Here is a 27,904-nt window from a genome sequence, read left to right on the forward strand (position 1 = left end):
TGCAGTGAGCTAAGGGAAGGTAGGGAACGGCGTTCTGGGTTTTTAACCTGTGCCGTGTCCATTCTTTGTATGGGTACAAAGGCGTTATGGAATGGAATGAGAGAAAAGCAATCCGGAAAACAGCATTGCACAAGGCTGCTACGAAATGCAGTAAAAACTTTCAGAATGAGAAATTTCCCACGAGGTCAATGCCACGCTCATGATGTGTACGTAGAGGCCGGGAGGCATGGACCCCTGAGATGTGAACGAGGGGAAAAGGGAATCTGGCCACAGCCCCCCGGCTGGGCCCTCGATCTGCCGTGTGCTGACAAACTCACACGCCTGGAGGCGGCATGCACCAGCCCAGACCTGAACCGTCTTCTTTGCAACTTTATTCCATGCCTGACTAGGAGGCTTTTTGGAATCACATTCGATCAGTCTGGGAAATCTGTGTTTAAGGAAGTTTTAATTCCCAGAGCTGGTACGTGCTGTCAGTTTAGCTGCTGTGAGGATCCTGAATTTACTTCTCAAAACTTTCCTGTCCTGAGCAGGCACGGCTTATTATTATTATTTTTTTTTTTCAAAAGTAAAAAATGGAAAATGACTGCAGCAGTTTGGCAAAGCAGTTAAAAAAGGAACTTTCATTTAAATGTAGAGATGGAACAAAATAATACCCTGGGCAGAGCTCTGCTCCCGAATTTGGTTTGCATGTCATGATTTGCATCATCGTGACTGTGACAACACAATATGTCAAAACAAATTACTGATTTGCCACATGAATTGCTGAAACCTCAGTTACGGTTCAGATCAGGATCTGATCATAATAAGCCAGGCTGTAACGGTGCTCAGCACTTACAGTGAAATAAATCAGTACATATATTGCAAGTTTTATCCCTGGGAATGAGGAAGAGGGTATATAGGTATTTCAACTGTTTTCACATAAAGGAGGATGGGTGTTCAAAGCTCTAAACATACAAGAGATCAACTCTATCTGACAAAACAAGTAATATCCAACAGACACGCTTTTTGTACGTGGCTCCGGCTAGAGCAGATGTCCCAGTTTAGTATCCCAACATCTTACGCTTGGAGTTCATGCAACTCCTGGAGAGATTCCGTGTGGGGCAGAAACAGGAAAAACATAAATAAACCCACCCTTTGTGTTGCTCAAAGAAACAGAATTGATTACCTTTCCACAGATCAATGGTGCTACACGCATTTCAGTCGTGCAAGAGGAGATAATGAACTGAAAAAACAGTTGTGAGAATCCTCATCTTTGGTATTGTAGCTGTTGAGGTTTTGGTTGCTCTGTTCCTTGTTCTTTTGAAAAAAACTGCATAGGCACAAATTAAAGACAATCTTCAACTTTAAGATTACTGAGTTGTCAAATGAAGCAGCAATCATACTGGCTTTACTTTGTTTTTGTTCTTGTCAACCCTTCCTTTGAAATCTGCTTCCTAAAATGTCCAAGATGTCTGTCAAAACACAGTGTGTTACTTGTTCGCTTCCTGACGTGCTTCCTTGTTTTTTTTTTATTTTTATTTTATTTTTTAAATGGAACAGTTTGTTGCAGAAGAAGTAGGTGCAGAAAACGTTTCTTTGGTTTCGATTAAGTAGTACATAAAAAAAGTCTCAAGTGTCTCTAAAGAAGCATGACAGCGCTTGGCTTGCTTTCGAACCCCGGGCCGTGCTCCGAAGGGGCCGTTCACTGGTAAGGACGCACATCGAGTGACCGTGGCCGCTCCGGCCGCGAGGATCGCCTTCGCTACTCGACGACTGCCGTGGCTGCAGCGAGGCGGCTGTGACAGCTCCGCCGCGCCGCTCGGGACTTTGCTCACGTGTTTTTGTCAGCGCTCACTTTCTGCTCAATCGTACAGCGAATGACCGTGAGAGATTGAGGAACGGGCTGGCGTTTGCGAGGCTTTCTGGTCTCTAAAAGAACGACCACGCTAACGATGACGAAAAGAAAACGGCGAGTTACAAATATCTTTGGCTTGCAGAAATCCTGTCTCTTTGGTGTGCTGTGTTCTCGGCAGCTTCGACGGACTGGTGGACGAAAAGAACTTAAAATGTAATGGGCTTAGATGGCGTATTTAAGTCATACGTGGCACAGCTAACATGCTCAATGACGTTTGAAGGGCTTGTTTGTGTTTGTTTTTTTTTTTTTCCTGCTTGAAAGTACCATAAAATTCCCATAAGGATTTTCAAAAAAATGAACAAAAATACACTGAACGCTAAATACTTCTCAGTAACAATGAGACTACAAAGGAGAAACTAGATTCCTGGTAACTGAAAAGGGCTTATTAATGACCTAAAAAAATCTAGATCTTTCAAAACGTTGTGTTTGCTCCATGTACTGTAGCAGTTAAATTGACCTCCTGAGTGTGCATCTGCATTATGTACAAACACAGAATTTGTGACAAACTGCAAACTGTGCTTGAGACTTGTGTAGTCACATACTTTTTCGCTATCACCTTTGTAAATTAGAATGCATCTCAAAATAACAGCTGTAGTGAGTCCAGGATCGTACCTATTTCTATAGCTATTGTCTTTGTGCTTGATACTTTGAGCTCAAGTGACTTGAATTTTTCTGATCCAAGATCAAGCTATACTCACTGATTAAATCAAAGAAATTAAAAAAAGAAAAAAAAAAGAAACCTGTAAATTTGATCTTTTTTTTTTTTTTTTTTCCCTAAAACACTTAACAAAACCATGCCTGAGATTTAAAAACAGGTTCTTGGACTCTTTAGCGTCTCCGTGTCAGACTTTGTGCTCCGTTCTCGCGCGGCGGTGCTGCAGGGCGGTGCGGCACCGTGCTGCGCAGCGCCCGCCAGCCGGGGCTCGGGGCTCAGGAGAAACTTGCCTCACGAACGGCTCTCTTCCTTCAGACCTGCTTAGCCTGTCCTGAGCATAGTATTACATAGAAAGAGGTTAGTTTTTCACTTGCGCCTTCTAAAACTGACTAAAAGCCGTAAAAAGTGTCCTCTGTTTGCAGCTAGGCTAGGACGAGTTTCCGGGAGGATTGTGCTTTAAGTCACCAGTGAAGGGCCCCGCCGCGCATCCGCTCGCTCGGTGGCTCCGCCGCGCCGGCCGCTCCCGGTCACGCTTTGGTACAAGTGCTGGGGGCCGAGGAGGAGCCCCCGGTGCTCAGATCGTCCTGCCACTTCTCCAGGCTGCGCCGCCTCGCGTTCATGAAGAAGTTGCTGACGGTGGTGAGCTCCAGGCCCAGCTGCTGGGAGATGGTGATCTGCATTTCTTTGGACGGGCGCTTGTTCTCCTTGAAGATGGCGAAAAGCGTTCGGCGCTGGAGGTCAGTGAAAACCAGACGAGATTTCTTCTGGGAGTTGTTCCTTTCTTTGTTCGGCTCCTGCTCTTTGCGTTTGCATGCTTGGGGAGGGGGTGGCAGGAGACAGAGAGAAAGAAAGGGTCAGCACGTGCGAGACGCTGGCGAGCCCGATCCCCAGCACCGAGGAAGCCGAGCACCCGTGAGCCTTCCTGCACCCGCTGCAGGGCGGCCACAGACCCAGTCCCTGCAGATCATCCCTTGGGAGCATCACGCTCAGCTGAGAGCTGCACTCCACAAGAGTGCTCTGCAAGTGGCACCAGGGGTGCAGAGCTGAATTTCAGGGGCAGCGCACTCGTGCCTCTGCTCACACGCCAAAACCAAGGATTTGGGATGGGCACCTGACTGTGAGGCATTTGGGCACTGGGTCTCCAGCCCCTGGCAGAGCTCACCCCTGCGTGCTTATCATCCACACACCCGACACAGCCCCCAGATTCAGATTTCTGCACAGTGAGGAATTTTTTATTTTTTCCACACTCTTTATGAAGCAAAAATCTGAGAAACGCACGGCAATGTTAGGATAAAAAAAAATAATTTCTCTGAATTCAATCTAGGAAGGAAAACACAAAGCACATCCTTTTCTTTTCACAACAGCTAAGAAAAAGATCAATTATCTGTGGATACTTCCCTTGTACCACAGCATGTAACAACTCCGGATAATTATTTCTTAAGGAAACTGTACAGGCCTCTGTTCCACAAGGCGAGCTGCACCACCCGGGTGATTTCTACAGCAGACACTGAGGCAATACCACGGGAAGTCGCTGCTGGCGCATTCAGGATGAACATTTTGTCCCTGTTTTGGGACAGTCAGTGCATCCATCTCCTCCACCTACAGAAGGAGGCCTGGATCCCCTCCACAACAATGAGGTTTAGCGCTCGGAAGGGGTTCCTATTTCTTTGCACAGCCCAGAGCACGCCCCAGTCGAAGCTCTCAGGGCAGCAGCTTGCGGTGACCACAGCTGGGGGAAACCCACAGGCAGCACAAATCCTGCCGCCCACCCAGCCGGGCCTTTTGTTTGTTTGTTGCCTCCAGGAGCAGACCTCTGTGGCTACTTTTTAATCCTTTACGATGTGTCTGTTGTTTTCTCCCCGACTGCAGCTGCTGTGTGCAGGAGAGCTGCTGAGGCAGGCGGCGTGCCGGGGCCGTGCATCGTGCACCGAGGCCCCGTCTCTTTTACCTCTTTGTTCACTAATCTGAAAAGTGCTCTGACTGCCAGCAGCGAGCTCCACCTTTAATGGTGAATTAGCACAGGTTTATGTGGATTAAGTTAGCTTCCAAACACGCCTTGTATCGAGTCATTAGCCTCAGAAATGAGGAAAGGAGAGGTCTGTGATTAGAGGGGGCAGGTCGCAGGCTCTGCGGCGCTGTGCTGCAGCTCCGTGGGTACAGCTGCCCGTCCCCGCGGCTCTGGCTGCCAGGCTGAGGGCCCACTGCCTGGGGGCCGTGACGGCTGACACCAAACCCAGCTGGGGCAGGCAGAGCAGCCCCCTCCCCTGCCGGCTCTCCCTGCCCTTCTTTGCTCTGGGGTGTTCCTGGGGGCTGGGGGAGAAGCGACGGGGCACTCCTCGGACATCTGTCAGGAGATCAGCTTCAGAGTAGATCCTGCATCTTTGATCTGGCAGGCAGCACCTGCACGTCACATAATCTCACTGCAGGGCAGTTGGGGAGAGGAGAAACACTGCCCTTCCACACCTTCCCCTCTCCTGGGGCACCACACACCACCCCGCTGGGACCAGGAGCAGCACCGCTGTGCCTGCCAGCAGCGCCGTCCTCTCCATCACAGCAGATCCTTAAGCAGCAATTACTTTATTTTTCACAAAGAAGCTTGGAAGCATTGCTGAAACCAGGCACTGCGTTACATGGCATGGCACGGTCACACCTCACAGGGCACCCCACCAGCACGCCTGGCTCTTCCCCTCTCCTTTAGCTGCTCCCCGTGGTGTCCCCATCCCCGGGCTCTGTTCCCCATTTCTCTGTCCCCAGGCTCCTCCTGGCACATCACACAGCTCTGGCGAGGTGCCTGCAGCCGCGGCATGGGGCTGGGGGCCAGCTGCACCCCGGGGCGCAGCGCAGGGTGAAGGCAGCCGGGAGCACCCGTGCCAGCGCCTGTCCGACGGTCAGGCTGGGGCGGCAGCGCCGTGTGCTCGCTGTGCCAAACGATGCTAATGGGCCTCAGAAAAATCGGTATTAATAGCTGATCCGTATTTATTAGCACAGGGAGAACATCAAGTGCTGAAACCAATACCACTGCCGCAGCACATCCAGATTTAAAAATAGACTGATAAGGCTGTCTATGCGAGGCAACAAGATAAAAAAAATCCATATGTTGACATGGTTAGGTAATGTGCTGGGACACAATAAGTAGAGTGAATTGGTAAGTGGGCAGATTTTTAAGCAGACGTATTAAATAATTCTGCAGCTCTGACGTGTGAAATGAGAAGCTGGTCCAAAAAGTAATGCTCAGGCTCTGGAAATGTCTGCAGTTAAGCTGAAGGCAGGGCTGTGCATGTATACACGGCTGCGTGCCCGGCTGTGACGCTACAGAGAGCCTGGCTGCGCTGGGTAGGTAACGGGCTGTACTGGCCAGCTTCACTCCGTGCATGTGGCCACATTTCCCAGGATTTCTGCAGGAAGCTGGACTATTTTTGGTGTTTTGGCTGAGCCTGAACCTGATCTTGCACCCACTTTCAGCTGTGAAATCCAGGTGGCTGCAGTGGAGCTGCCTGAGAGGGAAGTCAGGGCCACTCAGAAAGGACCAGGGACTCGGCAGACCTTGCAGCACGGGTGGCAGGAGCATGAACCGCAGAGAAGCACGATGAGCCTGGGGCGCAGTGCTCAGCGCCACACACCTCAGCACCAGCCTGAGGGCTCCAGAGCCTTGGGTGCCCTTTCAGGGACATCTGCCTTTGCCAGAGATCAGCTGGCCTCATAGTGAAGGCAGCTCCATGGGAATAAACAGGGCTGAGCCCTTCCCGACACACCTGGGTTTCAGTCGGAGATCAAATCTGAAATCCTCAAAGATAATACTTAAAACTGAGATGGTTTTCAATTGACTGGCAGGAGCAAGGAACATCTGGAGGATGTAATCCTCCTGACCGAGGTTTGGGCACTAGTGCTGCACCCCAAGCAGTCCTTCAGAGCCATAGCGCTCTCAAGGAAACCCCTGTACAACAACCAAGGAGCTCGGTGGCTTTTCAGGCTCCAGGCAGCAAATCCCCCGGCCCCAGCTCCCCCTCTAGCACGGTGTGCCCTGCTGCCCGCTGTCCCAGGCTGCTGGCCCCAGCGCCCCGTTCCCAGCTCCCCTCATTGGGATGCTCTCACTGCGAGTCCCCTCTCCTCTCCCTGCTCCTCCTGGCTCCTTTGTCCCTCAAAGCTATCTGCATCTCTGAGCCACCAGATAATACACTCCACAGGTGATGTTTTACTGCACGTCAGAGATGAAAAAGCAGCTTTTATTTTGGAGGGGCTGGATCTTTGCATTCGGCATTTCATCGAGCCTTTTGTCTGAGCCCCGTGCAGTGGGGAGGCGACGAGCACCTACCCTTGTGCTGCAGATCCTAATAGGTTCCGGGACACAGGGAGGATTCCAGTGGTTCCTAACATCACTAATTTATGTCCAGAGGTACTCTGCGTATTACAGTTATTGGTATCTCATGATAAATAATGCAAAGGTATGTGCTTTTCAATGCATTCAGTAAATACTTTCCTTGAACTGTTAAGTTTGCTCTTGAAAAGGAACCATAAAGGCAAATGTTTTTCCTTGACAAGCATTTATCAGAAGAGAAAAAATGGAGCGAGCACTCTAATAAAATAAAGTTATTACCCAGGAAACCTGCCTGCAGAAAGAGAAACGTTTTAATAGTAGAAGGAAGGGAAGCAGCCATCTTGATTCTAAGAGCAATTTGATTTATTAACTGCAGTTAATACTGGCTATATTCCATGGAAGAAAACAGATAATTAACAATAATTGAAAGCCATAACTGTGAAGGAAAAAGATTCATCCCTTTTGTCCATGCTGGAGTAAAGATGCTTTACATAGAAACAACACGAGCAGATTCGGTACCGCCTCACCTGATTTTTATTCTTGGGGAAATGCACTGATTTAGAAGGCCCTAGCAGGGGTGCAGGGACGCGACACCCCTCTGCCGAGGCGGGCCCTTCGTGCCATGCCCCCCAGGAGGCACAGTCTGCCCTAATCCTGCAGCTAGAGCTACGGGGGCACTCAAACACACTGCTCTCAGCCAGCGAGGTGGGGGGCTGGCGGAGCGAGGTCCTGCTGACGGGCTCAGGACCCCAGCACCCAGCGCAAGCGCAGGGAGGCGCGAGGTCAGTCAGGAGGCATCAGGAGATACCTGGAGCATGCCCCCAAACCTGCACCCTCCTCACTGTTAAATAAGTTTCCACAAAGATAAATATTTAGATGTTCACCTCCAAATACGCAAGATGCTCTATTGACTTTTGGTCAGCATGTTTGCAAGCCCGGGGTTAAGCATGTGCTGAAATACTTGGCTAGATCCCCGGGATAAGGCGAGCAGAAGCAGCCGTGGCTGCTGGTCAGCAGCCGCAGCAGCTGTTCCCCCACCTCCACCTCTCCGTGCGAGCCTTTAGCATTCCCCAGACACGCTGTTTGGCAGCCCCAGGAGCACGATTCTGCCACGGCTCCCTACTTTGGAGCTGCTTTCTGAACTGAACGTGTGAGGCGAAACCTTCTAAATGGTCTGCTGCTTAGCAAGAGAAATAAGCTTGCTTCAGTTGCTGGTGTTCCTTTTACAGCAACATCTCAGTAACTGAACTTGCAGGCAGAAACACTTGTGATGATGGTGAAGCTGTAAGTAATGACAAAAACATTTATAACTTGCTTGGAATTCTACCCTGTGATTTTTCACAGCTCCCCGTGGCTTTGGGAGGTCATTCGCACAGTCAAGGAGCAGAATGGTGCTGTGGGACTGGTATGCCCAGTTAAAGTCCATCAGCAATAGCTCACGTTTTGGTGGGCCCTTTGTGGCTGGCACACATACAAGAGGCATTCACAGCAGCATCACCGCTGGGTATTCTCACATCTCCACTGGTCGGATGTTGGGACAAAATTTATCATTCAGGCAAAGATAAATGGGAAATCCATTTATCGTTTAATCCAGTCCCTCACGCTAGACAGAGGGAACTCAGAAATGACACTTTTCAGTAATATAACCGGAGATCAGCGTGTCCCAGCTGCGATTCCCGAGGCTGAAGAACAGCATCCCGGGCTAGACCTCGCCCACAGGCCAGGCTGCCCGTGGGCCGTCGTTAAATCGAGCGATGCTACCGATAGTTCCTTTGTCCGCAAAAATACTCTTATTTTCAGCAACAATAACTCTCATTTTCCATTTTCTCCCTCAGAAGGGAGGAACCCAGCCAGCCCCTGCATTACGGATAGCTATAAATCCTGGCAAATACTCAGCGGCGTCGCAGCTGGTAACTATTGTCTTTAAAACTTGGGTCTGCACAGACTGAAGTATGGTGAAATTTAACTCTGGTCATTAAAAATGAATATATGGCAACTGTTAGCAAATGGCAGTGGATTCTACTGTGCCATTACTAGTGCTGAGTAAAGCTGTTAGAAAAGAGAGATTTATGCCCGTGTACACCCTTGCTGCCCTGCCGAGCCCGCCCGTCCCCCAGGCTGCAGTGGTCGCGGCGCCGGGAGCAGCCCAGCCGCAGGCAGCCCCGCGTGGTGGGACCCCCGGCCGGGAAGCCTGAGGAGCACGGCGTTTTACAGCAGGCAGCTCGGCATTTTCTCCTGACACTTCTTCTTGCTGAAAGATGTCCAGCTGGCCCCATCGCTAATGGCTGAAATACGCAGCTCAGAGCAATCAATTTGCAGCACGCGGCAGCAGCCTCACAAAGCCCAGGAGCAGCGCTGCGCCTTCTTGTATGCGGTAATAGTTTCTGTGAGCTATTTATGCATGCTCCGGTGGTCCGGTCCTTTTTATAGAAGCTGCTTTTGCCACATGTAGGCAAAAATTGACTGGCAGGGGGCTCACGGCTGCGACGGGCAGCAGTGCAGCAGTGCTCACCCAAAGCGTGCCCCAAGCAGCCCGGTGCTCGGGGGGACAGGCTGGGATGTGAGGGGATGGGGTCACCAGCACCCAGAGGTGGCTGTGGGGAGGAGGAGGAGGAAGAGGAGGCACCAGCTTGCTTGGGATACTGGGAACAGGTCAGTGAACCAGCCCGTGACTCGTGTCCCAAGGAACACAAACGCAGCACAAGTTCTGCTTCTCATCCAAACACAACCCTGACAGAAACCCAACGCCGCCCGCAGGTACCTCTGACTGCAAACCGACCGGGCAAGGAGGCTTTCACCAGAAATCTTGGAGGATGACGCAGCCTGCTGAAATTTTCTCAGAGCCACACTTTGTGGTCTGCTTTCACTGCAAAGAGGCTCTCTTTGTCTTCACCACCTCTAAATTTATTTCCCTGCAGCTTCTCAAGGTAACCCACACCCTCGGATTGTCACTGTTTTTATGATGTTTTCACTTTAATGGCAACAGTGGCTCCGGAACTGCGAAACCAATAAACAAATGTCAAGAAGGAGCCAAGTAGAGAACAACATTCGTTTAACCCACAATAAGTCATTTCTCTATTGTTTGTAAAGATAAGCCATGAATATTGATCGCTCCTGTGCCGTTTCAGATGGGTGTAGCACAAAGTCAACCAAACCAAGTTATCTGTCTGATGGAACTAAAAAATGTTTCTCAATTTGATTTCAGAGAGAACTCAATGTGAAGGAAATTTAATTATGCTAGTTACACCGAACACAATGAAATGACCATCAAAATGTTTTCCAAAGGTTTAAAACGTTTTTCTTTTGATATGATCCACTTAAAGCAACCTCTTCTATATCTGCGTTACTACAATCTCTTAAAAACTAGGCCTCAAAAATCAATTTGATTACCTCTCTGAATTAAGTATGCACAAATGAAAGCAATTGAGATCAATACAAATTAGGTTAAGTACTCCACTGTGTACAAAATCATTATGTAACAAGAAACAATTTGAATGAAGATGCAAATAATCACATTGTTAGGGTGCGCAGCCAGCGCACATTTATCTGCTCATTCCCATCTGCTACACACACATGCTGAACCCTCTTCATCTTTTTCACGCCCGTGAACACCCTCTGAAGGCACTTCTGAGAAGAGAAGCTGCGCACAGACGGGCTGCAAAGGCAAGGTCCTCGCCAGCCCCTGTCCGGGCACATGGACTCGTGCAGCACCCCAAGCAGCAATCCCACACCCTGATGTTTCCTGCCGGGAATGTTTTTCTCGGTACTCCGCCTAATTTTTCTCTCATAGCTCTGCAACGGAAAGAACGCCTTTCTATAGCCGGGACTTGCATCCTTCAGCTATTTGAGAAGAAAAGATGAATGGATTTTGGGACTTTGTTCTTTTATATTGCTTTCTGGCATGTAGCGGGTCTCAAGCTATTTGTGTCAAACCTCTTGTAAATCTGCTGGAGAGCTGAAATTGGGCTGTAAATCCTGCAGGGCAGGGACTGTTTTTTCTGCACAATACTGCAACACCGATCTCAGTGTGGGATCTCTGACAAGGGCCTCTAAGTACTATTGTAATATACTTCCATCATTAATACAGAATAATAAATAATAGATGGGGTAGGCCAATTTATTGCACTCTAGGGCAGGAGGAGTGGAGGCCTGGTGAGCGTGCAGCGCGGTTTGAAGGCGCTCCTTGTCACCAGGCGGCTGCAGGCTGTAGCCGTGCCCCCCAGCAGCTCCTGCAGAGCAGCCCCGAGGTGCGTGCTGGTGGCCGAGGCAGGGGACATCCTGCGGCGCTCGCCATCCAGCCCTCCCACCCGACAAACCCTCCTGCCAGCTGCCAAGGGAAGGAGCTGTCTCAGAGCTGATCGCGAGCGCTGGAGGTATCTGAAGGCATCCTCTCCAGCAGCCGGGGGATTTGCCTGCTCTCGCGCCTCGTGGGATCCTGGCCCAGATGTGCAAGCTCACGCTGAGGCTTCATTTCAGGACAGCAACCTCTGAGATCTTGCTCCTCCCCACAGGTCCCTGTTATCACAGCGACGGGTGCAACCACCCCGTTAATAGCAGTGATCCTTCAAAGCACTGGCCATGGCTATACATACATGAGGAAACTGAGGCACAGAGCGAGGAGCACACCCGTGTGAGAACTCAGTTGCCTAAACCTGAAATGTATGTCCTGCCCTGCCAGCACCTGGGAGATTTATGTGTCCTCTTGTTCTGAGGATTCTCCCCTTTGAATGCCCAAATAGTTTCCCGGTGAAATATAACGCTTCTCTGTGGCAAGGATTTATATTCCCCAGTCAGGGCACAAAACCAACGCCAGGCCCTCCCCGCGCTGAGCGCTCTGCCTGCTGCCCGTGAGCGATGCGCCCCCAAGAAAGACCCGGAATTTAAAGTGAAGGGAGGCGAGTAAGCACTGAATAGGAGTCCGAAATCCTGGAGAGGATTTGGGTTTGAAGTATCTTGTCTTCATTATTTCCTACTGGTGACTTGAGGGGCTTTCCCCCAGCCGTGCTGCCCTGGCACGCCGCCGTGCTGCGGCTCCTGCCCAGCAGCTTCCACTGCAGCCCTGAGCCGAGCCCCCTGCGTCCCGCTGCAAGGGGAAGCACAGATCCACCGAGGGCTTGCTCCGTGCCTCCGAAAGCAGCTTGTTTTCAGAACTGCTGGCTCACGACAGAAAGCGGGAGATGACTTTTGACTTGTAATGGCTGCTATTGACAGGGCGCAGTTATGAAGAACCTGAGAGGAAAGGGGCAAAACTCCACAGGCTTAGCTGGGACAGCGAGACCTGTGCTGCCGCCCTGGCTCTGTGCTCCTCTTGCATTTCAGACAACGGCTGCTTAATGCAAAACACAAGAGCAGGCCTTGGAGGGGCGCTGTTCTTTGCCACAAGGCCAGGTTCCCATTCCCTCCTTCCCCTGGGCTTGCCAACCCGCAGCAGGAGCGGGGTCCTCCCTCCTGACGTGCGTGGCAGGACGGAGGAGAAACCTGGCGCTAAAGACATCAGAAGGACTGGGGAAAAGCCTTGGAAGCTTACACACAACCTGTAGGGACCACCAAGCCCTTTCACACGGGCAGCCTGTGCCCAGGGCTGTCCCAGCACCATGGTGCCCCAGGAGGAGCTGGGGGGTGACACCGGTGGCATCACGGCCAGGTCTGGTGGCAGGGGGACACTGCCCACCGAGAAAAGCAGCCGTGCCTGTACCCGGTGTGGCAACACGTGGGCATGGGAAGCAGGAGGGAACTGGGAGAGATGCGGGGCCAGCAGGGGAAGCTCTCCGAGGAAGACTTCCGTGTGCTTTTCCGCTGCCCTCCGCAGCTATGTGCTGCTTGCCAAAGCTTAATGCCTCGGCACAGGCCCTCGTTTTGAAACGTCCATTACGACAAGATGAGATCTGCTGGAAAATCACCACTACTCATAAATATGTTCCCTGCTTACTTAGAGATATTTTGGTCCCAGAGACAATTTGCGTTTTGGGAAACTGCCAGCCTCCCTTGCTTGTCTAATAATTCCTCTGTGAAGCATTTACCAGTGGCTTGAGTCCCCTTTTTCTCACAACGGAGCGGTTTGATTTTATAGCTCAGAAAACCCAAACAACCCCCAAACACCCTGATTTCTTTTTTGATTGCATTTCCATCCCCCATCAGTGAGTTACCTTGTTGATCTTATCACTGAAGCCATTTGAGATTAGTCTATTTTGTATGATTTCTGCGTACAGAAACCCTCTATAAATCAGAAAGCCTTTTATGCAAAAGGCTGTGAGATTGATAGGACTGGATACAAAATCTTTTTCCTTGGAAAAAAAAAGATGTCCTATCTGTCCCATCGGACCTAACATCTTCTCTGCATATTCACCTCCGAAGTATGATGGGGCTTTTTGTAGAGAAGACAGGAGACATGATAGCGGTCTTAAATACAAACAGATTGCTATCAGAAGAAAGGGAGTAATTTTTTTTGTGTGTGCTCTGCCTGTTGGGGATAAGATGAGAAGTAAAGGATTTGAAAGACAAAAAGGGAGATTAAGGCTACTCATTAAGGATTTTTTGTACCTGCAAGCCCTGGAAAAGATTGCCTAGGTAGCCGGGAAATCCCCACCGCCGAAGAAGGGGGCAGGCTGTGAGGACAGGTGGCATCCCAGTGCCTTCCAGCCCGGCCTCCCCCATTAGATGGACTCTCCACACACCTGCAGAGCCCCGTGGCCACTCTGAAGGCAGCCGCAGGGGAGCTCCTCTGAAGCAAGGAGCCTGCTGCTTTTAATGTTTGCAGGCTCAGAACAGGCGTGTTGGGATGCTGGCAACGAGCTCATCATCGCTGAGTAACCTCGCAGGGAAGGCAGGAAAAACAGCTTGCACCGTGGGGATGGCAGGAACATGTAGTGCAAGGGGGGGGGAATAATACACGGAGTGACAACCAACTGCAACCATGGCGCAGAAAGAGAAGCACGGGGTTTAAGTCAAAACGCCCCTATAAAGAGCAAGGGAAGAAAGAGGATCAGTTACTGGAAAATAAAATAATCCTTTTTGGCAAAAATGTTCTCTCCTTTACACGTTCCTTGTCACAAATAAATTGTGTCAGCTTTAAAATGCAGAGAAATACTTGAGTTTTGGGTATTTCAGTTCAGGTGGTGACAACTAAGAGATACTGGGAAAATGTAGTATGGAAATATTGAAGGACAGATCAGAAAAACTCAGAGTGAGTGATACATCCTGACAGACTGGTTGTTTCTTTTATATATATATATATGTATATCTATACATATATATATAAATGGAGAGGAAAAAAGAGGTAGAAATGCATTTAATAATGAATATGGTCAGATTTTTCCTTGTCAACTGGTCAAGAAACTGAGAGAAACTCCTTGTGTAACAAAAACAGTATTCAAATGTCTGCAGAGCAGAAACGTCCCCGGTGTCTTCAGAAATTACGTGGAACAACGAGATAGAGCGGGATATTGTTTCAGAACATTGGTATGTGAGAAATATAATTTATCACTCAGCCCCACAATTTACTGCATGGATTGTTCAAACATAACCACTAATCTATATCTGAAGAGAGTACTAATATTTCAAGCCACTAAACACCTTTCAAAGAGTCTTTATGCACCTGTATATTTAGTTTGACACTAAGAGATAGTTTTATACGTATTTAACACAACTGATACGGATGCTGTTACGCCTTAATTTTCAGCTGTGTCTACAGACGACAAAACAGTCTCAGATTCCAGAGGCAGAAAATGGAGGTGGAGTACAGAGGCAGAGGACAGACAAGAGCAGTGCGCCTCTAACCACGCCGCCCCGGCAATCACCAGCACTCAGCACATCGCAGCACATCCGAGGTGCTGGAGGTGCCCAGGGCAGAGCCCCCTGGTGCAGCCCCGGCCTACGGGGGCACAGAGCCAGCAGCCCCGTGCCCCTGCTGGGACCCCCATGGTTGCCTTGGCCAGGAAGAGACCCCAGTGCTGGGGGTCCCGGGGCACCTCACCCCTCCCCGTGCTCTCCCTGTGCCCTCTCCTGCTTCCTTCTCCCTCACCCCTTCCTCTCCCTTTGCCCTCTAGGTCTCTCCTTGCCCTCCCCTTGCCCCCCCCTTGCTCCTCGCCTTCCCCCTGCCCCTCCCCGCTCCCCCGGTCCCCCCGCCCCGTGCCGCTCTCCGTGGTGCTGACGGCAGCGGCGGCTCCGCTCCGGCACCGGGGGCGCCGGGACACGGCGCGCCCCGCACAGCCCCGCACGGCCCCGATGAACCCCCCAGAGCCCCGCACAGCCCCGCACGGCCCCGCAGCCGCGCTCGGGCGGGTGGAAGCGGCGCTGGCCCCGGCGGCCCGGGGTCGCACGGTGGGGAAGGAGCGGAGGCCGCTGAGCGCGCCTGCTCTGAATCATTGCTGGTGTTTGGGTACCCAAATGTGCGATCGTCAATAAGGGGATTCAGCAGGCAGGAAACGCGAGCGGGAGTCTCGGGGAGAAAGCGGCGACGGGGGGCCCGTGCCCGGCTCTCCGGGGCCGAGGGAGCTGGGAAACCCGCGGAGGAGCGCGGCACGGGAGCACCTGGAAGCGCATTCCTGCCCTGTGTACCCAGCAGGGCTCGGGCTGGCGATAAGGGGCTCGGCACCTCGCAGCAGGGCGGGCGGGAGGACGGGGCTCCGGGTGCAGCTGCCCTGAACCGCCGCTGAACTCTGCCCTCCGAGCCCGTGCTGATAAGCGCCCTGACGCACCCTGATCGCTAACGCTCTGCGGGCGCTGCCCTCCGGCCGCAGCAAACACCGAGCCCGCGGGGACGTTTCCGCGTGGGCGGGCGCTGCGGCGACAAGGCCGGGGCCGGAGGGCCCAGGAGGGGCCGGGGGGGCCAGGAGGGGCCGGGGGGGCCCCGCCGTCCCCTGCTGCCCGCTCCTCGGCCCCGGCGCCCTCTCTCCGGGTCTTTGCCCGGGGCCACCGGAGCGGTGCAGGCGCGGCGGGCAAACCCTTGGAGCGGGGCTCTCACCGCGCGGCTTCCGTGGAGGGGAGAGCGGATCGATGGGATCGATGCGGGAGGTTTCCCCGGCCCCGCACGGAAGGAAGGGCTTCTCCTCGGCCCGGCGGCGGCGCCGTCTGCCCCGGCCCGGCGGGACCTGAGGGTGCTGCGGGGGCAGGCGGGGTGGCGGCGTGCGGCGGGGCTGGCCCGGGGCTCCCGGCAGCTCCCCAGCGGGGCTCTCTCCGTTTCTGCCTCCCCGCCGGGTGCCGGCCGCGCCGGAGGCTCCCGCTGGGCGCAGGGCTTTGCCCCGCTTGCGGCACATTGCGGTCGGTTCGAGGAGGATTTGGGGGAGCGTGGTGCAAGCGGCTGCTGCGCTTGGCAAACCGACGGGGCTTTCGGCTTATCCTGCCCAGAGGGGCTTCAGCAAGCCAACCGAGGGGCAGGGAGCGCCGAGGCGGTGAGGCTGCATTCACCCGTGGCAATAAAAGCTCCGTTTCCCGAAGGAAAGGTGTGAAGGTTCCCCAATCCCCCGGCCCAGCCGTGGCCGGAGCCGCTGCCCTGGGGCGGGCGGGTGCCGGTGCAGGAGCCGAGCCCCGGCGCCGCGGGGTTCTGCGGGCGGCTCGGCTGCAAGGCCCCGGGGAACCGGCGGCACAAACCCGGGGCCCGGCCCCGCGCACCCGCAGGGTGACCCAGCCCGCAGCGAAACCGGGTTGAGGCCGCGGGAGCGTGCCACCGGCCCTCCTGAAACCGGGCCGGCCTAAATCCCAACCCGGCCGCCCGGGGAAGCCCCGCTGGCCGCCCCCCCGCCGCCGCGGCGCCCCGGGGCAGCGGCACGGAGACAGGCGGGGGGGCCGGGGGGAGCGGGGTGCTGGGAAGGCCGAGCACCGGCAGCATTACTGGAAACCGGCCGGATCAGGTTCCAGATCAATGAGAACTGGGTCCACGCGTTTATGTTCCCGTTGCCAGCATTAATGCTCTTTTAATCTTCTAAACATTATCTGCATCGATTTCCCTCCACACACGCGTTGGGCTGAGGAGGCGACACGGCCGCGTGTGCCGGCTGGGGCTGCCCGGCCCGGGGCTCCGCACCCCTAGGGAGCGGCCGGGGGGAACTGGGGGGCCGGCAGCAAGGAAAGGGAAACCAGATAACGGGGGCACCAAAACGGCGGTGAGCACGAGCAGAGTGCAGGCGGCACGGACCGGGAGCTCGGCTCCTCCAGCTCAGGGGCTATTTCGACCCCCTTCTCTCTTTCCGATTGCCCTCTCCGTTTTGCCGACACTCTGCCCGGGCTCCAGAAAAGAGGAGAATCGGCCGGTGACGAGCCGCACGGCCGCGGTTACGGATGCGGTCGGGAGGCAGGAGGCGAGCCCCGGCCGGGCAGGGGCTGCGGGGACCCCCGGAGCCAGCTCCCTGTGCTCCAGCACGGTGCGGTGCGGTGCAGCCTTTGGGAAAGCCTGCGTTGTGCTTCCCCTCCGCTAATCTCTGCAGGCTGGCATCAACCGACACGGCAGAGTTCCCGGAACAAACATCGCTAGGTTTCTAAAATGTGTTTGCGGACATGGAGCCGTCACAGCAGGCGGCCCAGCCGGATCCCCCCGCTGCACCGCGCTTGGGGTCGGTGTGTCCGTCCGTCCACACGTGCGCGGGGCGGCCCCGGGCCCGCCCCCTCCCATCTCTCGGGGTGCAGGAGGCGAGCAGCTCCTGCCCGCACAGCCCCGGGTCCCGCCGCAGCCTGTCCCCGGGCAGGCAGCGAGCCGCAGCCGGTGCCTCTCTGCCAACATCTCCTCCGCTCTCGGCGAGCCGCGGCGGTGCTGAGGTGCCGCGGACGCGCACCCAGCCGACGGCGCTCCCCCACCGCAGGGACAGCCATTTGTGCCGGTGCCCCCCTCGCCCCGGCTCCCCCCCAGCATCCCCCCAGCAGCCTCCCCGTGCCCCCCCGGCCGCTCGCCCCCCGCTCCTCCCGCAGAACAATAGAGCGCTGCGGCGCGCCCAGCCCGCGCCAGGGGGCGCCCGGCCGCGGAACAATGCGGGACCCCGCGGAACAATGCGGAGCCTCCGCGCCCGGCCGCGGAACAATGCGGGGCCGCCGCCAGCCCCGCGCCTCCCGGGGCCGCCACCCGCTCTCGGGCCCGGCCGCCCTCTCCCGGGGGCGCCGGGGGGCGGCCTCGGAACCGCCCGCCGAGGGTGGGAGGGGAGAGAAGGGGCCGCGGGCCGGGAGGAGCTGCCCGCACCGCCCCGCACGGCCCCGGCCCCGGCCCCGGTCCCGGCCCCGGCCCCGGCCCCGGGCGGGCGCTGCCCCGCGGGTGGCCGCGCTGCGGGACGCGGGCCCCGCACGGCGAGCACGGGCGGGAGGCGCGGGGGCAGGCGGGGCCGGGAGGCGCCCCCCGAGCGGGCCGGGACCCCCCGCGCCGCCCCCGCCCCCGCCCCCGAGGGTCGCGCCCCGCTCCCGCTCGCCCTCCCCGGGGCTCCGGCGGGCGGCGCCGGGACCTACCTGCGAGTCTTAAGGCTGACATCCTCTGGAACTCGGGTTCCTGCAGCCATTTCCACATCCTCCGGAAGGTCTCCCTGCCGGATTTCAGTTTACTCCAAGGCTTAGGGTTCCGTAGCAAGTCCGAGAGGGTCCCCTGAGACCGGCACAGCACCCGCTGGGCGAAGATCGCCTGGGGGATGCTGTAGCGCTTCAGCTCCGCCGTGATCCGCTGCGCCACTTCTTTGGTGTTGATCTCCTCCAGCTGCCCCGAGCCGCTCACCTGCGAGCCGGACGAGGAGGGCGGCCGCTCCCGGCCGGCGGGCAGCCCGGGCCCGTGGGCCGGCGGGTGGCCGGGGTGCGCGGCGGGGTGCATGCCGTTCAGGTGGGACATCATGGCCGGGGGCGTCGCCAGCCCCCGCGGCAGGTGCTGCTCGCCCCGGGCCAGCATGGCCGCGTGGGCGTCGAAGTTGGGGCCGAGCATCTTGTCGTGGCCGGGCGGCCCGTAGCCGTGCAGGCCCTGCTGCGCGCCGTGCAGCGCGCCCAGCCCGTTGCCCAGCGGGGACAGGCTCTGCCCCATGGCCGGCATCTCCTTGTAGGGCCCGTAGAGGTTGTTGACGGCGGGCAGCCCGCGCTCGTCCCGCATCAGGGCGAAGCTCCCGCCGACGTTGCCCGACAGGCGCTGGTGGTGGTGGTGGTGGTGGGCGTGCGGGTGGGCGTGCGGGTGGTGGAACTTGTCGGACACGGTGGAGATGGGCGGCAGGGGCTGCAGCGGCGTCAGCGTGGTGTAGGTGCCGCTCATGCCCATGCCGGGCGGCGAGGGCTCGCAGGGCACGCTCATGGCGTGGTGCAGCGGGATGGACAGCTCGGGCCGGTACTCGGCGGCGCCGTCCAGCAGCGAGGCCATGCCGGGCACCATGGCCGGCCGGGCGGCGGCCGGGGCCAGCTCCTGGTGCGGCGGCGGCGGCGGCGGCGGAGGCGGCGGCGGGGGGGGGGGCGGCGGCGGAGGCGGCGGCGGCGGCGGCGGGGGGGGCACCCGCAGGGGCCCGGCGGGGCCGCGGCCGCCGTGGTGCGGGCTGGGGCTGCCCATCAGCTCGGGCTCATGGCCGGCCGCCCCGTGCAGGCTGCCCAGCGGCTCCATCGCCAGCTCGGGGTTCATGGCGCAGGCGGCCGGCGCGGCGGCGAGGCATCGGTAGGCGCCGCGCCCGCTCCTCATTCGGGCATGGGCGCGGCGGCGGCGGCCGCCGCGGGGCAGCGGGCAGCGGGCAGCGGGCCCGGGCCGCCCCCCCGACGGCCCCCGCGGCCCCGGCCGCTCAGCCGGACCCCCCCCGCCGGCCCCGCGCCATGTCCTCGCCGCGCCGCCGCCGCCGCCGTCTGCGGCCGCCCGGAGCTGTCCAGGGCGCGCGGCCGCTCCGCCTGGCCGCGCCCGCGGGGCGGGGCCGCGCGGACGGGCGGGCGGCGCGGCCAATGAGCGGCGGCGGCGCGGCCGGGGGCGGGGCCGAGGGGCAGCGCCGGCCAATGGCGGCGCGCGGGGCGGGGCCTCGGAGCGGCCCTTAAAGATGCCGCGGCCCCTTTGTAGCGGCGCGGTGCGCGGCACGGCCCGGGGACGGGCACGGGGACGGGGACGGGGACGGGGACGGGGACGGGGACGGGGACGGGGACGGGGAACGGGGAACGGGGAACGGGGAACGGGGAACGGGGAACGGGGAACGGGAACGGGAACGGGAACGGGAACGGGAACGGGAACGGGAACGGGGACGGCGCGGCCCCGACGGCACCGCTCGCCCCGTCCCATCCCGTCCCGTCCCGTCCCGTCGCGTCCCGTCCCGTCCCGTCCCGTCCCGTCTTGTCTTTTCCCGTCCCGTCCCGTCCCGGGGCTCTGCCGGCGGGGCACCGATCGCGGCGCTCGACGGCTCCCGGTGCGGAGCGGAGCGAAACGGGGCTGCTGAGGGCGGCGGGACGGGGCCCGGCGGGGCAGCGCCTCCCCCGCCACGAGCACACGGACACCGGGCACCCCCCGCCCCGTCCCGTCCCGTCCCGTCCCACCACCCGACCGCAGCCGGCAGCGGGCTCGTCCCTGCCCCGCTGCCGCCGTCCCCGTGCCCCGACAGCCGCCGCTGCTCCGCCCCGCAGGTGCCCGGGGCTCGCAGCAGCGCGGTGCTGCCCGGAGCTGCCCGCGTTGCCCCGGGGCGCGGCGCCGTCTGCGCTCTGCGGGGCTCCCGGCCTCTGCCCGCGGGTTCCTCGAGGTGGCTCCGCGGGTCCCCAGGGCCGACAGCCTGCCTCTGCCCCCGCTGCCCTCCCCCCCGGGGCTCGCGGTGCTCCCCGAGCTGCTCTTTGGCACCGAGCTGGTGTAAAACGGAGCTGCCCCCGCCCCAGCCGCCCTGCTGCTGTCAGCCTGCGCTGGGAAAGAAAGAAACGGAGAAGGGAAAGAAAGCCCTGGCGTGAGGTGCCTTTGTTCGGGGCAAGTTATGCGTGAAATCTTTTTGTCCTTCCGAGGGGAAGGCAAAAGTTGGGGCTGATTTTGGGGAGAGAGGCGAGTGCAGCCCCCCAGAGGCGGAGGTGCTGAGGTGGGCAGGCAGGGATAAGCGGGTGGGCAGCAGAGGCTGGCAGCCAGGTGCCGCAGGTGCACTAGCAGCCTTTTCTTTCCCCTTCCCTTTCCCCTTCCCTTTCCCCTTCCCCTTTCCCCTTTCCCCTTCCCCTCTCGCAGGACGGCTCAGGCCGGAGGCACCTCGGATGCCATGCACTGCACCCCCTGCCAAGGCAGGGGCAGCTGCATCCCCTGTATGTGCTGTATGTGCAATATATAAATAAATCACAGACACACAAGGAGAAGAGCAGTGGATACAAAAAAATAAAAGCAAGCCTGGCTAATTTGCAGTTGGGGTCCTCCTGCCCCGATGCCATCAGCTCACGCTGACCAGGTGCCGTGCCCAGCTCGCAGCAGGCGCGTGGCATTGCCAGGGTGGGCTCTGTGGAGACCTTTTGATCCCTCTTGATCCCTTTTGCTGTCAGAAAAGCCATCTGCACGCAGGTATCTCAGAGGCCACCACAACACATTTTTATTAATTTGGGCATACTTCGCCTTTAGTCTGTGCTGGAGGGGCAAAAACCGTGTAACTTCTGCAGTCCAGCAGGGACCCCAAGATTTGGGGATCGTATGGTGGCTTATTACACTTACAGGTGAGTCTGTGTCACTCGGTTCTGGGGTCTGTCACTCCCAGCTGGCTGAGCCAAGGTCTCCCACATCCTTGAGACGAGGATGACCAAACTGGGCTCGTTTGTTAAGAGTGTGAGCTGAACGGGGCAGCTGCTTGGTGAGAGAACTGGCCGCGGTTACTCTAATTATTAATTGCTGGCTGCACTTTAGCTGGCTTCAGCTCACTTTGTTTGCTCAAAGTACTGCAAAGTTTTCTCTGCCCAAAATAAAAACGTCCTCGGGGGCAGCGCAGCTCTGCACACCGGGAAGTGCAGGAGAGGAGGTGACCGCGGTGCCCCGGCTGCGCCCTGCTCCCCCAGCGCGGGACGTGGCGTGGGCACCGCGGGGCTTGCCCCTAAAATAGCTGGCACAAGTGGGCCAGAGGCAGTGCAGATAATTTTCACCTGCTTTTAAGCAAATATTGCAAGTGTTTTCTTTTGGTGTTTTGAAATCGCTCTCGCAAGCACTTTCTTCTCTGCGGAGGGCAGCAGGGCCGGCTCCAGCCTGGTGACGCCAGCGGCTTTGCCAGTGACACCAGTGGGGCTGGGCACGGCTCCACGGGGGACCCAAACCCAGCACTTTCCCCATCTGTGTCTGCTGTCCAGGCACGAAGTTCTGCTCGTAAGAAGCAGAACTCAGAATTCTTCCCGATTTTTCTCCTCCCAGACAGGATTTCAGTTATTTAGCAGTAAAAAGCAAGTCAGGCAATACGGGATTTGCTTCCTCCAGAGTTTTGCAGGGAACAGCTTAGAGGATAAAGCAGCTCTGAGAAAGCTGAATCCAGTGCAAGTGGACAAAGAGGAAAATGGTTCAGGGGCTACCCGGGGATGTGAGACCACAGCTGGAGCACTCGGTGAGCCCCAGGAAGGGGCTGCACCTCCTCCATCCCCATCACCGAGGCTCTGGGGCACCGGGGAGCCGACCTTGGACCTAGCAGCGGGAATGGGAAGTGAAGGATTTTCCCTCACCCATTCCTGCACCAGGAATTGGATTATGGGGAAATAAATCCCAGCCTCAGCAGCAAGTGCAGGGCTGCCCTTGTGAGACAACTCTCAAGCAGCCACCAGCTCCAGTGCCCCGGGGCCCCTGCGCGTCCCCATGGGGCAGGAAGAGCAGCCTGGGTGTCAAGGGAAATCATGGGCCCTGTGGTGCCCACATCTGGAAAAAAAATGGGGAGCCAAGAGGGGACAGGAGAAGATGGGGGCTGGGGAAGAGGAGTGGGGTGCTTGTGGGATCCTGCTCGCTGTGGGTTGGGGGACAGCCCCCACTGAGAGGGGCGGCAGGGCCACCCGCAGCATGGCTGATGGCACACTTGGCCGCCAGGGCCATGGTTAACGATTAAAGCTGGCTGCAGTCTGCAATATTTATCTTGGGAGGGGGAGGACCCCAGGTTGTTTGGTTTGTGGGAAGTGTTGGGAAATGGTGACGCTGGCGAGAAGGGACCAGGCAGGGCTGGTGTGCAGCGGGGTCAGCGCGGGGCGGGTGTCCCTGCGTGGTGAGGTGGGGACACTGCGGTGCTTGCCTGCCCCTGCCACGAGCATTGCCTGCACCCACATGAGCCTGGTGTGGGCCACAGCTTCAGCGGAGAGAAAAATTGGGGATGCAATGGTTTGTACAGGTGGCAGGAGACACGCACAGGCTCACCATAGAGGAAAATGAAAGGCACAGGCACTGCTGTGCCATAAGTACTCAAACCCACAAAACTTGCCAAGTCCTGCACCCTGGGATGGTGCAGGAAGAACAAAATTTTCTGTTTCGGTTTCATGGCATGCACTTTGTACCAACAGTGGCAAAACGGGCACGTCGGCAGGAGCCCACGAGGTCTTACAAGCTGATAGCAACCTGCTTTAGGCATATGTGCATTTATTGTCCTGACATAGTGACACACGTTTAAACCAGACTGAACAGTGTAACATGTATTGTAGCACTGATCCCGCGTTAATTGGGAGGGAACTAGATTATGTGACAGCTGATCTGTTTCTGCAGATAAGCTTTTACGAAGAATTGCTGGGAACCGGCTCAGAATTTTAGCTATACAGGGGAGCACCGAAATTATCACTTCATACATAATTTTTGAGGTTGGTATCCCAAAAATAGCCCCTAGCAAGTGTTGCCAGACAATAAACGCTGACAATGTAGATCGATTTGGCAATTGTTTAGGTTTCAGCCGTGGTTAGAGGGAGAAAAATCCCGAACAGGAGATGTTAACAAATGAGGCACCACGGGCACGCGCTGCAGCCGTTAACTCTGAGCGTGCCTGCTGCGGGGAGGGCACGCTGCTCCCTCGCAGCCCGAGCCTGCTGCTGGTGGAGTCCACAGCCTGGCAGCCCAAACCCCAAGACCGGGGATCCCTGCAGTGCCCTGCCATGGCAGGAGGGCTGGTAGGGCTCAGGCGGAGGCAGGAGGGAGCCGGTGCACGCAGGCACTGCCTTCACAGGCACTGGGCTAGGCTGTAAAGCAGAATCTGTGGGGACAGAACGCTCTTATTGCTGGATATCCGCTTCATTTCACAAGGGCAGAGAGGGACCCAATGCCCACAAACTGCCTCTAATAAAAGACCAGAGAGCTAAAGCATCTTTTAATAGTGGGTGGGAAACCACTGTGAGAACTAAAAAATAAGCCGGTGCCTTCAGCAGCAGCACAGCCCCTAAGTCACGCTGCTCCTGCTGGAGGGGTGGCCGTGCTGCGGGGTCCCTGTGTGTGCCACATGTGCCACACATGCCATGCTGCTGCTTGTTACAGCCCCTTCCAGCTGGGGAAACGTGGCTCTGGGAATCCAGGTGAGCACTGCTGAAAAGCCCAGGGCAAAGCTCCTTTCAAGGGAACCCAAGCAGGGTCGAGGCAAGCCGCAAGTCCTCTCTTGGCCTGGAAAGTGGCCACCATGCAGAAATAGAGGAGAAGCGATCGATCGGCTCTGACACAGCACAACGACAGCTCTCGGGGCTCCAGATCCACGCTGCGAGGAGGCCGAGCGGTTCTGAGCCCCGGCTGGAATCCGGTAGGCGTGCATCTGCCCCAAATGCCCGCTGACACAGGGGAACCAGAAGTCAAGGAGCTTCCCCTGCGTACTGTGTGGTCCCCTGGGCCTCCTGACCTCACCACACTGGCTGGGGGCTTTAATCGCAGACCCTAAAATCCTGAAAAGCAAGCGAGTGGTGAGTAGTCAGGTGACCAAGGATGAATGTAAGAGCAGCACATAAAATGTAAGAAGAGTATCTGAGCCTGAGGCACAAATGAAAGAGCTAGCGAGGGAGCTCAGAAGTAAAACTTGGTGTGAGTTCATGGCCAGAAGCCCAAGGCGCGAGCTGTTCTGTGGCTCTGCGGGGAGGGAGAGCTGCTGGCAGGGAGCTGAGGTAGCTATTGCTGCTTTGCCATCAGAGTGGGAGGAGGTATCGGGTCCTGCAGGGGTCTGTCCTAGCCAGGCTCTGCTCAGTATTTCCATTCCCAGCTGGCAGGACGGGCTGCTGGGGACGCCTGTCACACACAGCACTCGGCTGGAGGACGGGGTTAGCATTCGGGGCGGACTTGTGATGTGGTCCAGGCATGGGGGTGTGCTCTGTGGGCTGGGGGTGTGCTGGGACAGCACCGTTTGCTTTGCCCACTGACACCTTCACAGCCTGGGAACCCGCTGGGGGTTAATGTCATGGGCTGCAGTCCCCCACAGACAGGCGTGGATGCTTGGCAGCATTCATCCATACAAGTATTTCCATGGGCCTGTTATTCCTGAGTGAGGATTTGTGATGGGGCATTTTTGGTGTTATTTCCCATCAGTTTCATCGGCATAAAACATGCCTGGAGCTCGCACAAGAACCTCAGAAAATGAATCATCGGACCTGGTGCTCTCTCGAGGTCTGTTCCAACCCCTACAACTCTGTGATTCTGTGATCCACCAGCCTGAAGGGTAATTTGCACTAATCACCTGATGCAGAAGCAGCATGGGGAACCTGGGCTGCCAGCTGGGGCTGTGCAGCAGGGCCGGGGATAACGGCAGCGGGGCTGTGCGGGCGAGATCGGGTGCTAGCGAGCACTGCGCATCCCTCCTGGAGATTCGTACGCCAGGCACGAGGCCAAGAAAAGCAAACGCCGTTTCATCCACCGAGCATCTGTCACGGGTATCTTGAGAGGGATCGGCAGTGGAGGGCTTGAGCTGAGACCCCGCATCCCCGGTGCCTGGCTCCTGCCTAGCCCCGTGCCTGCAGCACAGCGGGGGCTGCGCCGAGCCGCGCTTCTTCTGCTGGGGCGCAGCGTTCGGGGCACTGTCACATCATCTATCTGGGCGTGTGTCCGGCCACACCGTGCATCCTGTACAATACGGAACGGGGGCTGATTAAAATGACGATCTGGCGCTCTGCAGCGTGTGCCTACGGCACGGAAAAGCCCTCCAATTCAGGCCATTAATTATTATCGACAGCAGGCAGTTAAGAAAATGCGGAAGGAAGAAGTGGACGCGGTTGAGTTTTACAGACTTCCAATGCACAATAAAACATTTTATTTAAAAACAATGCATTCAATATCGTGTTTTGGCACATGAGTCAATGTTGCAGGCACATTCACACCAAACAATAACATTGCTGGAAGATTCAAAATGAATCATCGCGTTTTTCTCCACAAACTATGGTCACGACGAGTATGCGCTACTCCTGTACAGAAAGACCCAGGCTCCTTGCTCACAAATGTGACGACGTATTTACATGCACAACGCACTGTGCAGGCCACATCCAAACCTCAGATGTGCGGCCACATCTGGTACAAGACGCGTCAGTCTGCGGGCCCGATCCTGATCGCTCTGAAGCCGACAGAGACCCTTCGGGGGGAGCAAGACTCGCTGCCAGTTCTGCTTGCAACGTATCTCACAACATGTGCAGCTTCGCATGCCGTTCACCTGAGAGTGTACTCTGGCCCCTTGTGAACATTAGCCATTTAAAAATAAATAATACTTTTAGTATGGCCATTAAATAATGAATCCTTTAGTACAACTATGGCATTTTTTTTTCTCTCTTTTTTTTTTTTTTTTTTTTAATATTTATCTTTTTATCGAAAACAACTCCATCAGGCATTTGAATAAAGACACATTCATTTACAGAAAACCTGCTTCCTAAGCGATTTGTTTTTGCAACCTCCATTCCCAGTGAGTTATGTTTCACGACTACTTGCTTTTTGGTATACTCCACAACTAAAACCGGTAGCCAGAACGCCTTTTTTTTAAAACGTATCCTGCTACCACCCACTGAAAAGATGCAAGCAACTAAAACACAAAAGGAAGATGCATGGAAGGAGGGCAGGTAACACGTGTGTTTCCATTCCTATGTACACCTGCTCCTGCCGTTCCCGTCCTCGGCTGTCCCCGGAGCTAGTTGGAGGCCTTCTCTCCACTTGGTAAACTGAAATGTTTTGTACTTACGAGTATTGATCACACTGCATTACGCATACTTTCATTTAGCTATATTTGCTTGTCTAGACATTCAGTAATAGTGTATATTTTCCCTGAACCGTCATGAATTCATTTAGATTGAGAGCAACAGGAAGATTTTGGGCCAAACAAAAGCGAAGGAAGAGTCTAGCCAGCACAATAAGGGATGCAGCTGGGATTTGCTGTCCTGAGGACGCAGGGCTGCAGCTGGCATCTTCCTGCAGCTGCGAGCCAGGCAGGAGCACGCTCGCTTTTTTAACAAAAATGCCATTTTCTGCCTTGGTTAAGGATCAAGCCCATAACGTGGGGTTCTACGGGAAAACCAGCCTGAAAGAGGGGCTTGAGAAAGAAGCCCAGCCCTGGCCCTGAGGAACCAGGAGGGTCTTTACCCTCCTGGGGAGCAGAGCCGCCTGCACAGCCTGCCTTCCCCTTTGGTCTCTAAGAAGAGCGGAATTCAAAGAGATCTAAGGAAACAGGCAGAAACAAAAGATGCACATTTTAAAGATGGTTTTCCACATTGCAACAGCTCGGACAAAAAATATTGATACTAAGAAGCAATTTACTTTGGGCTGTATTGCGCCATTGATTTTGGGGCAGAACTCCCCATTAAAATCAATGATTCTGAAATGTTCAATGTGGTTCTGAAAAATCAATGGGGAGTTTTGCTTAAAAATCAATGATATAATATGGCCCTTTGTCAATAATTTTTCTGTGCTCCCATTTCCGAATATTTGCAGTCGTTTCCACGCTGCCTTCCCTGCACTCGGCTCCTCTTTGTGTCCCTGCACAGTGGCACTGTGCCCTGGCCCCCCTCTGCCTTGCGCCAGGCCTCACTACAAGCAGGAGGAACCTACGAGGTGCCCAAATTAGGGAGGCCAAGCGAAGCCCGTGCTGTGTAAGGCAGCTTTCCACCACAGTCCAGCACAGAAATGACGGCAGCCGTGGGGAGAACAGGCATGGCACGTGTGGGCGTCTTCCTGGCTTTATTGCAGTTACGGAAGTCGTTTACATTTAAAAAAAAATAAACTATGACA

At 56.4% G+C, this 27,904-nt stretch overlaps 1 protein-coding gene across 1 annotated transcript; it reads right to left on the bottom strand.

Moving 5' to 3' along the window:
• Positions 1 to 2,148: 2,148 nt before the first annotated feature.
• LOC311426532 (one cut domain family member 2-like) lies at positions 2,149 to 19,607 on the bottom strand. The gene is made up of 2 exons (XM_084502949.1): positions 18,289 to 19,607; positions 2,149 to 3,363 (listed from the first exon to the last, which is right to left on the bottom strand). The coding sequence occupies exons 1-2, from the start codon at positions 19,478 to 19,480 to the stop codon at positions 3,077 to 3,079; spliced, it is 1,479 nt and encodes a 492-aa protein (XP_084359075.1). The 5' UTR covers positions 19,481 to 19,607; the 3' UTR covers positions 2,149 to 3,076.
• Between the last annotated feature and the right edge of the window lie 8,297 nt (positions 19,608 to 27,904).

The sequence above is a fragment of the Aythya ferina genome (genome assembly GCF_964211825.1).
Source record: "Aythya ferina genome assembly, chromosome: W".
Taxonomy (NCBI): Eukaryota; Metazoa; Chordata; class Aves; order Anseriformes; family Anatidae; genus Aythya; species Aythya ferina.

What these genes read in the sequence shown, in the direction of transcription:
- LOC311426532 (XM_084502949.1), bottom strand. Translation starts at nt 19,480, where the DNA reads ATGAGGAGCGGGCGCGGCGCCTACCGATGCCTCGCCGCCGCGCCGGCC. An exon ending in GTCAGCCTTAAGACTCGCAG is followed by an intron (nt 3,364 to 18,288) that starts GTAGGTCCCGGC and finishes CCCCTCCCCAAG; the next exon opens with CATGCAAACGCAAAGAGCAG.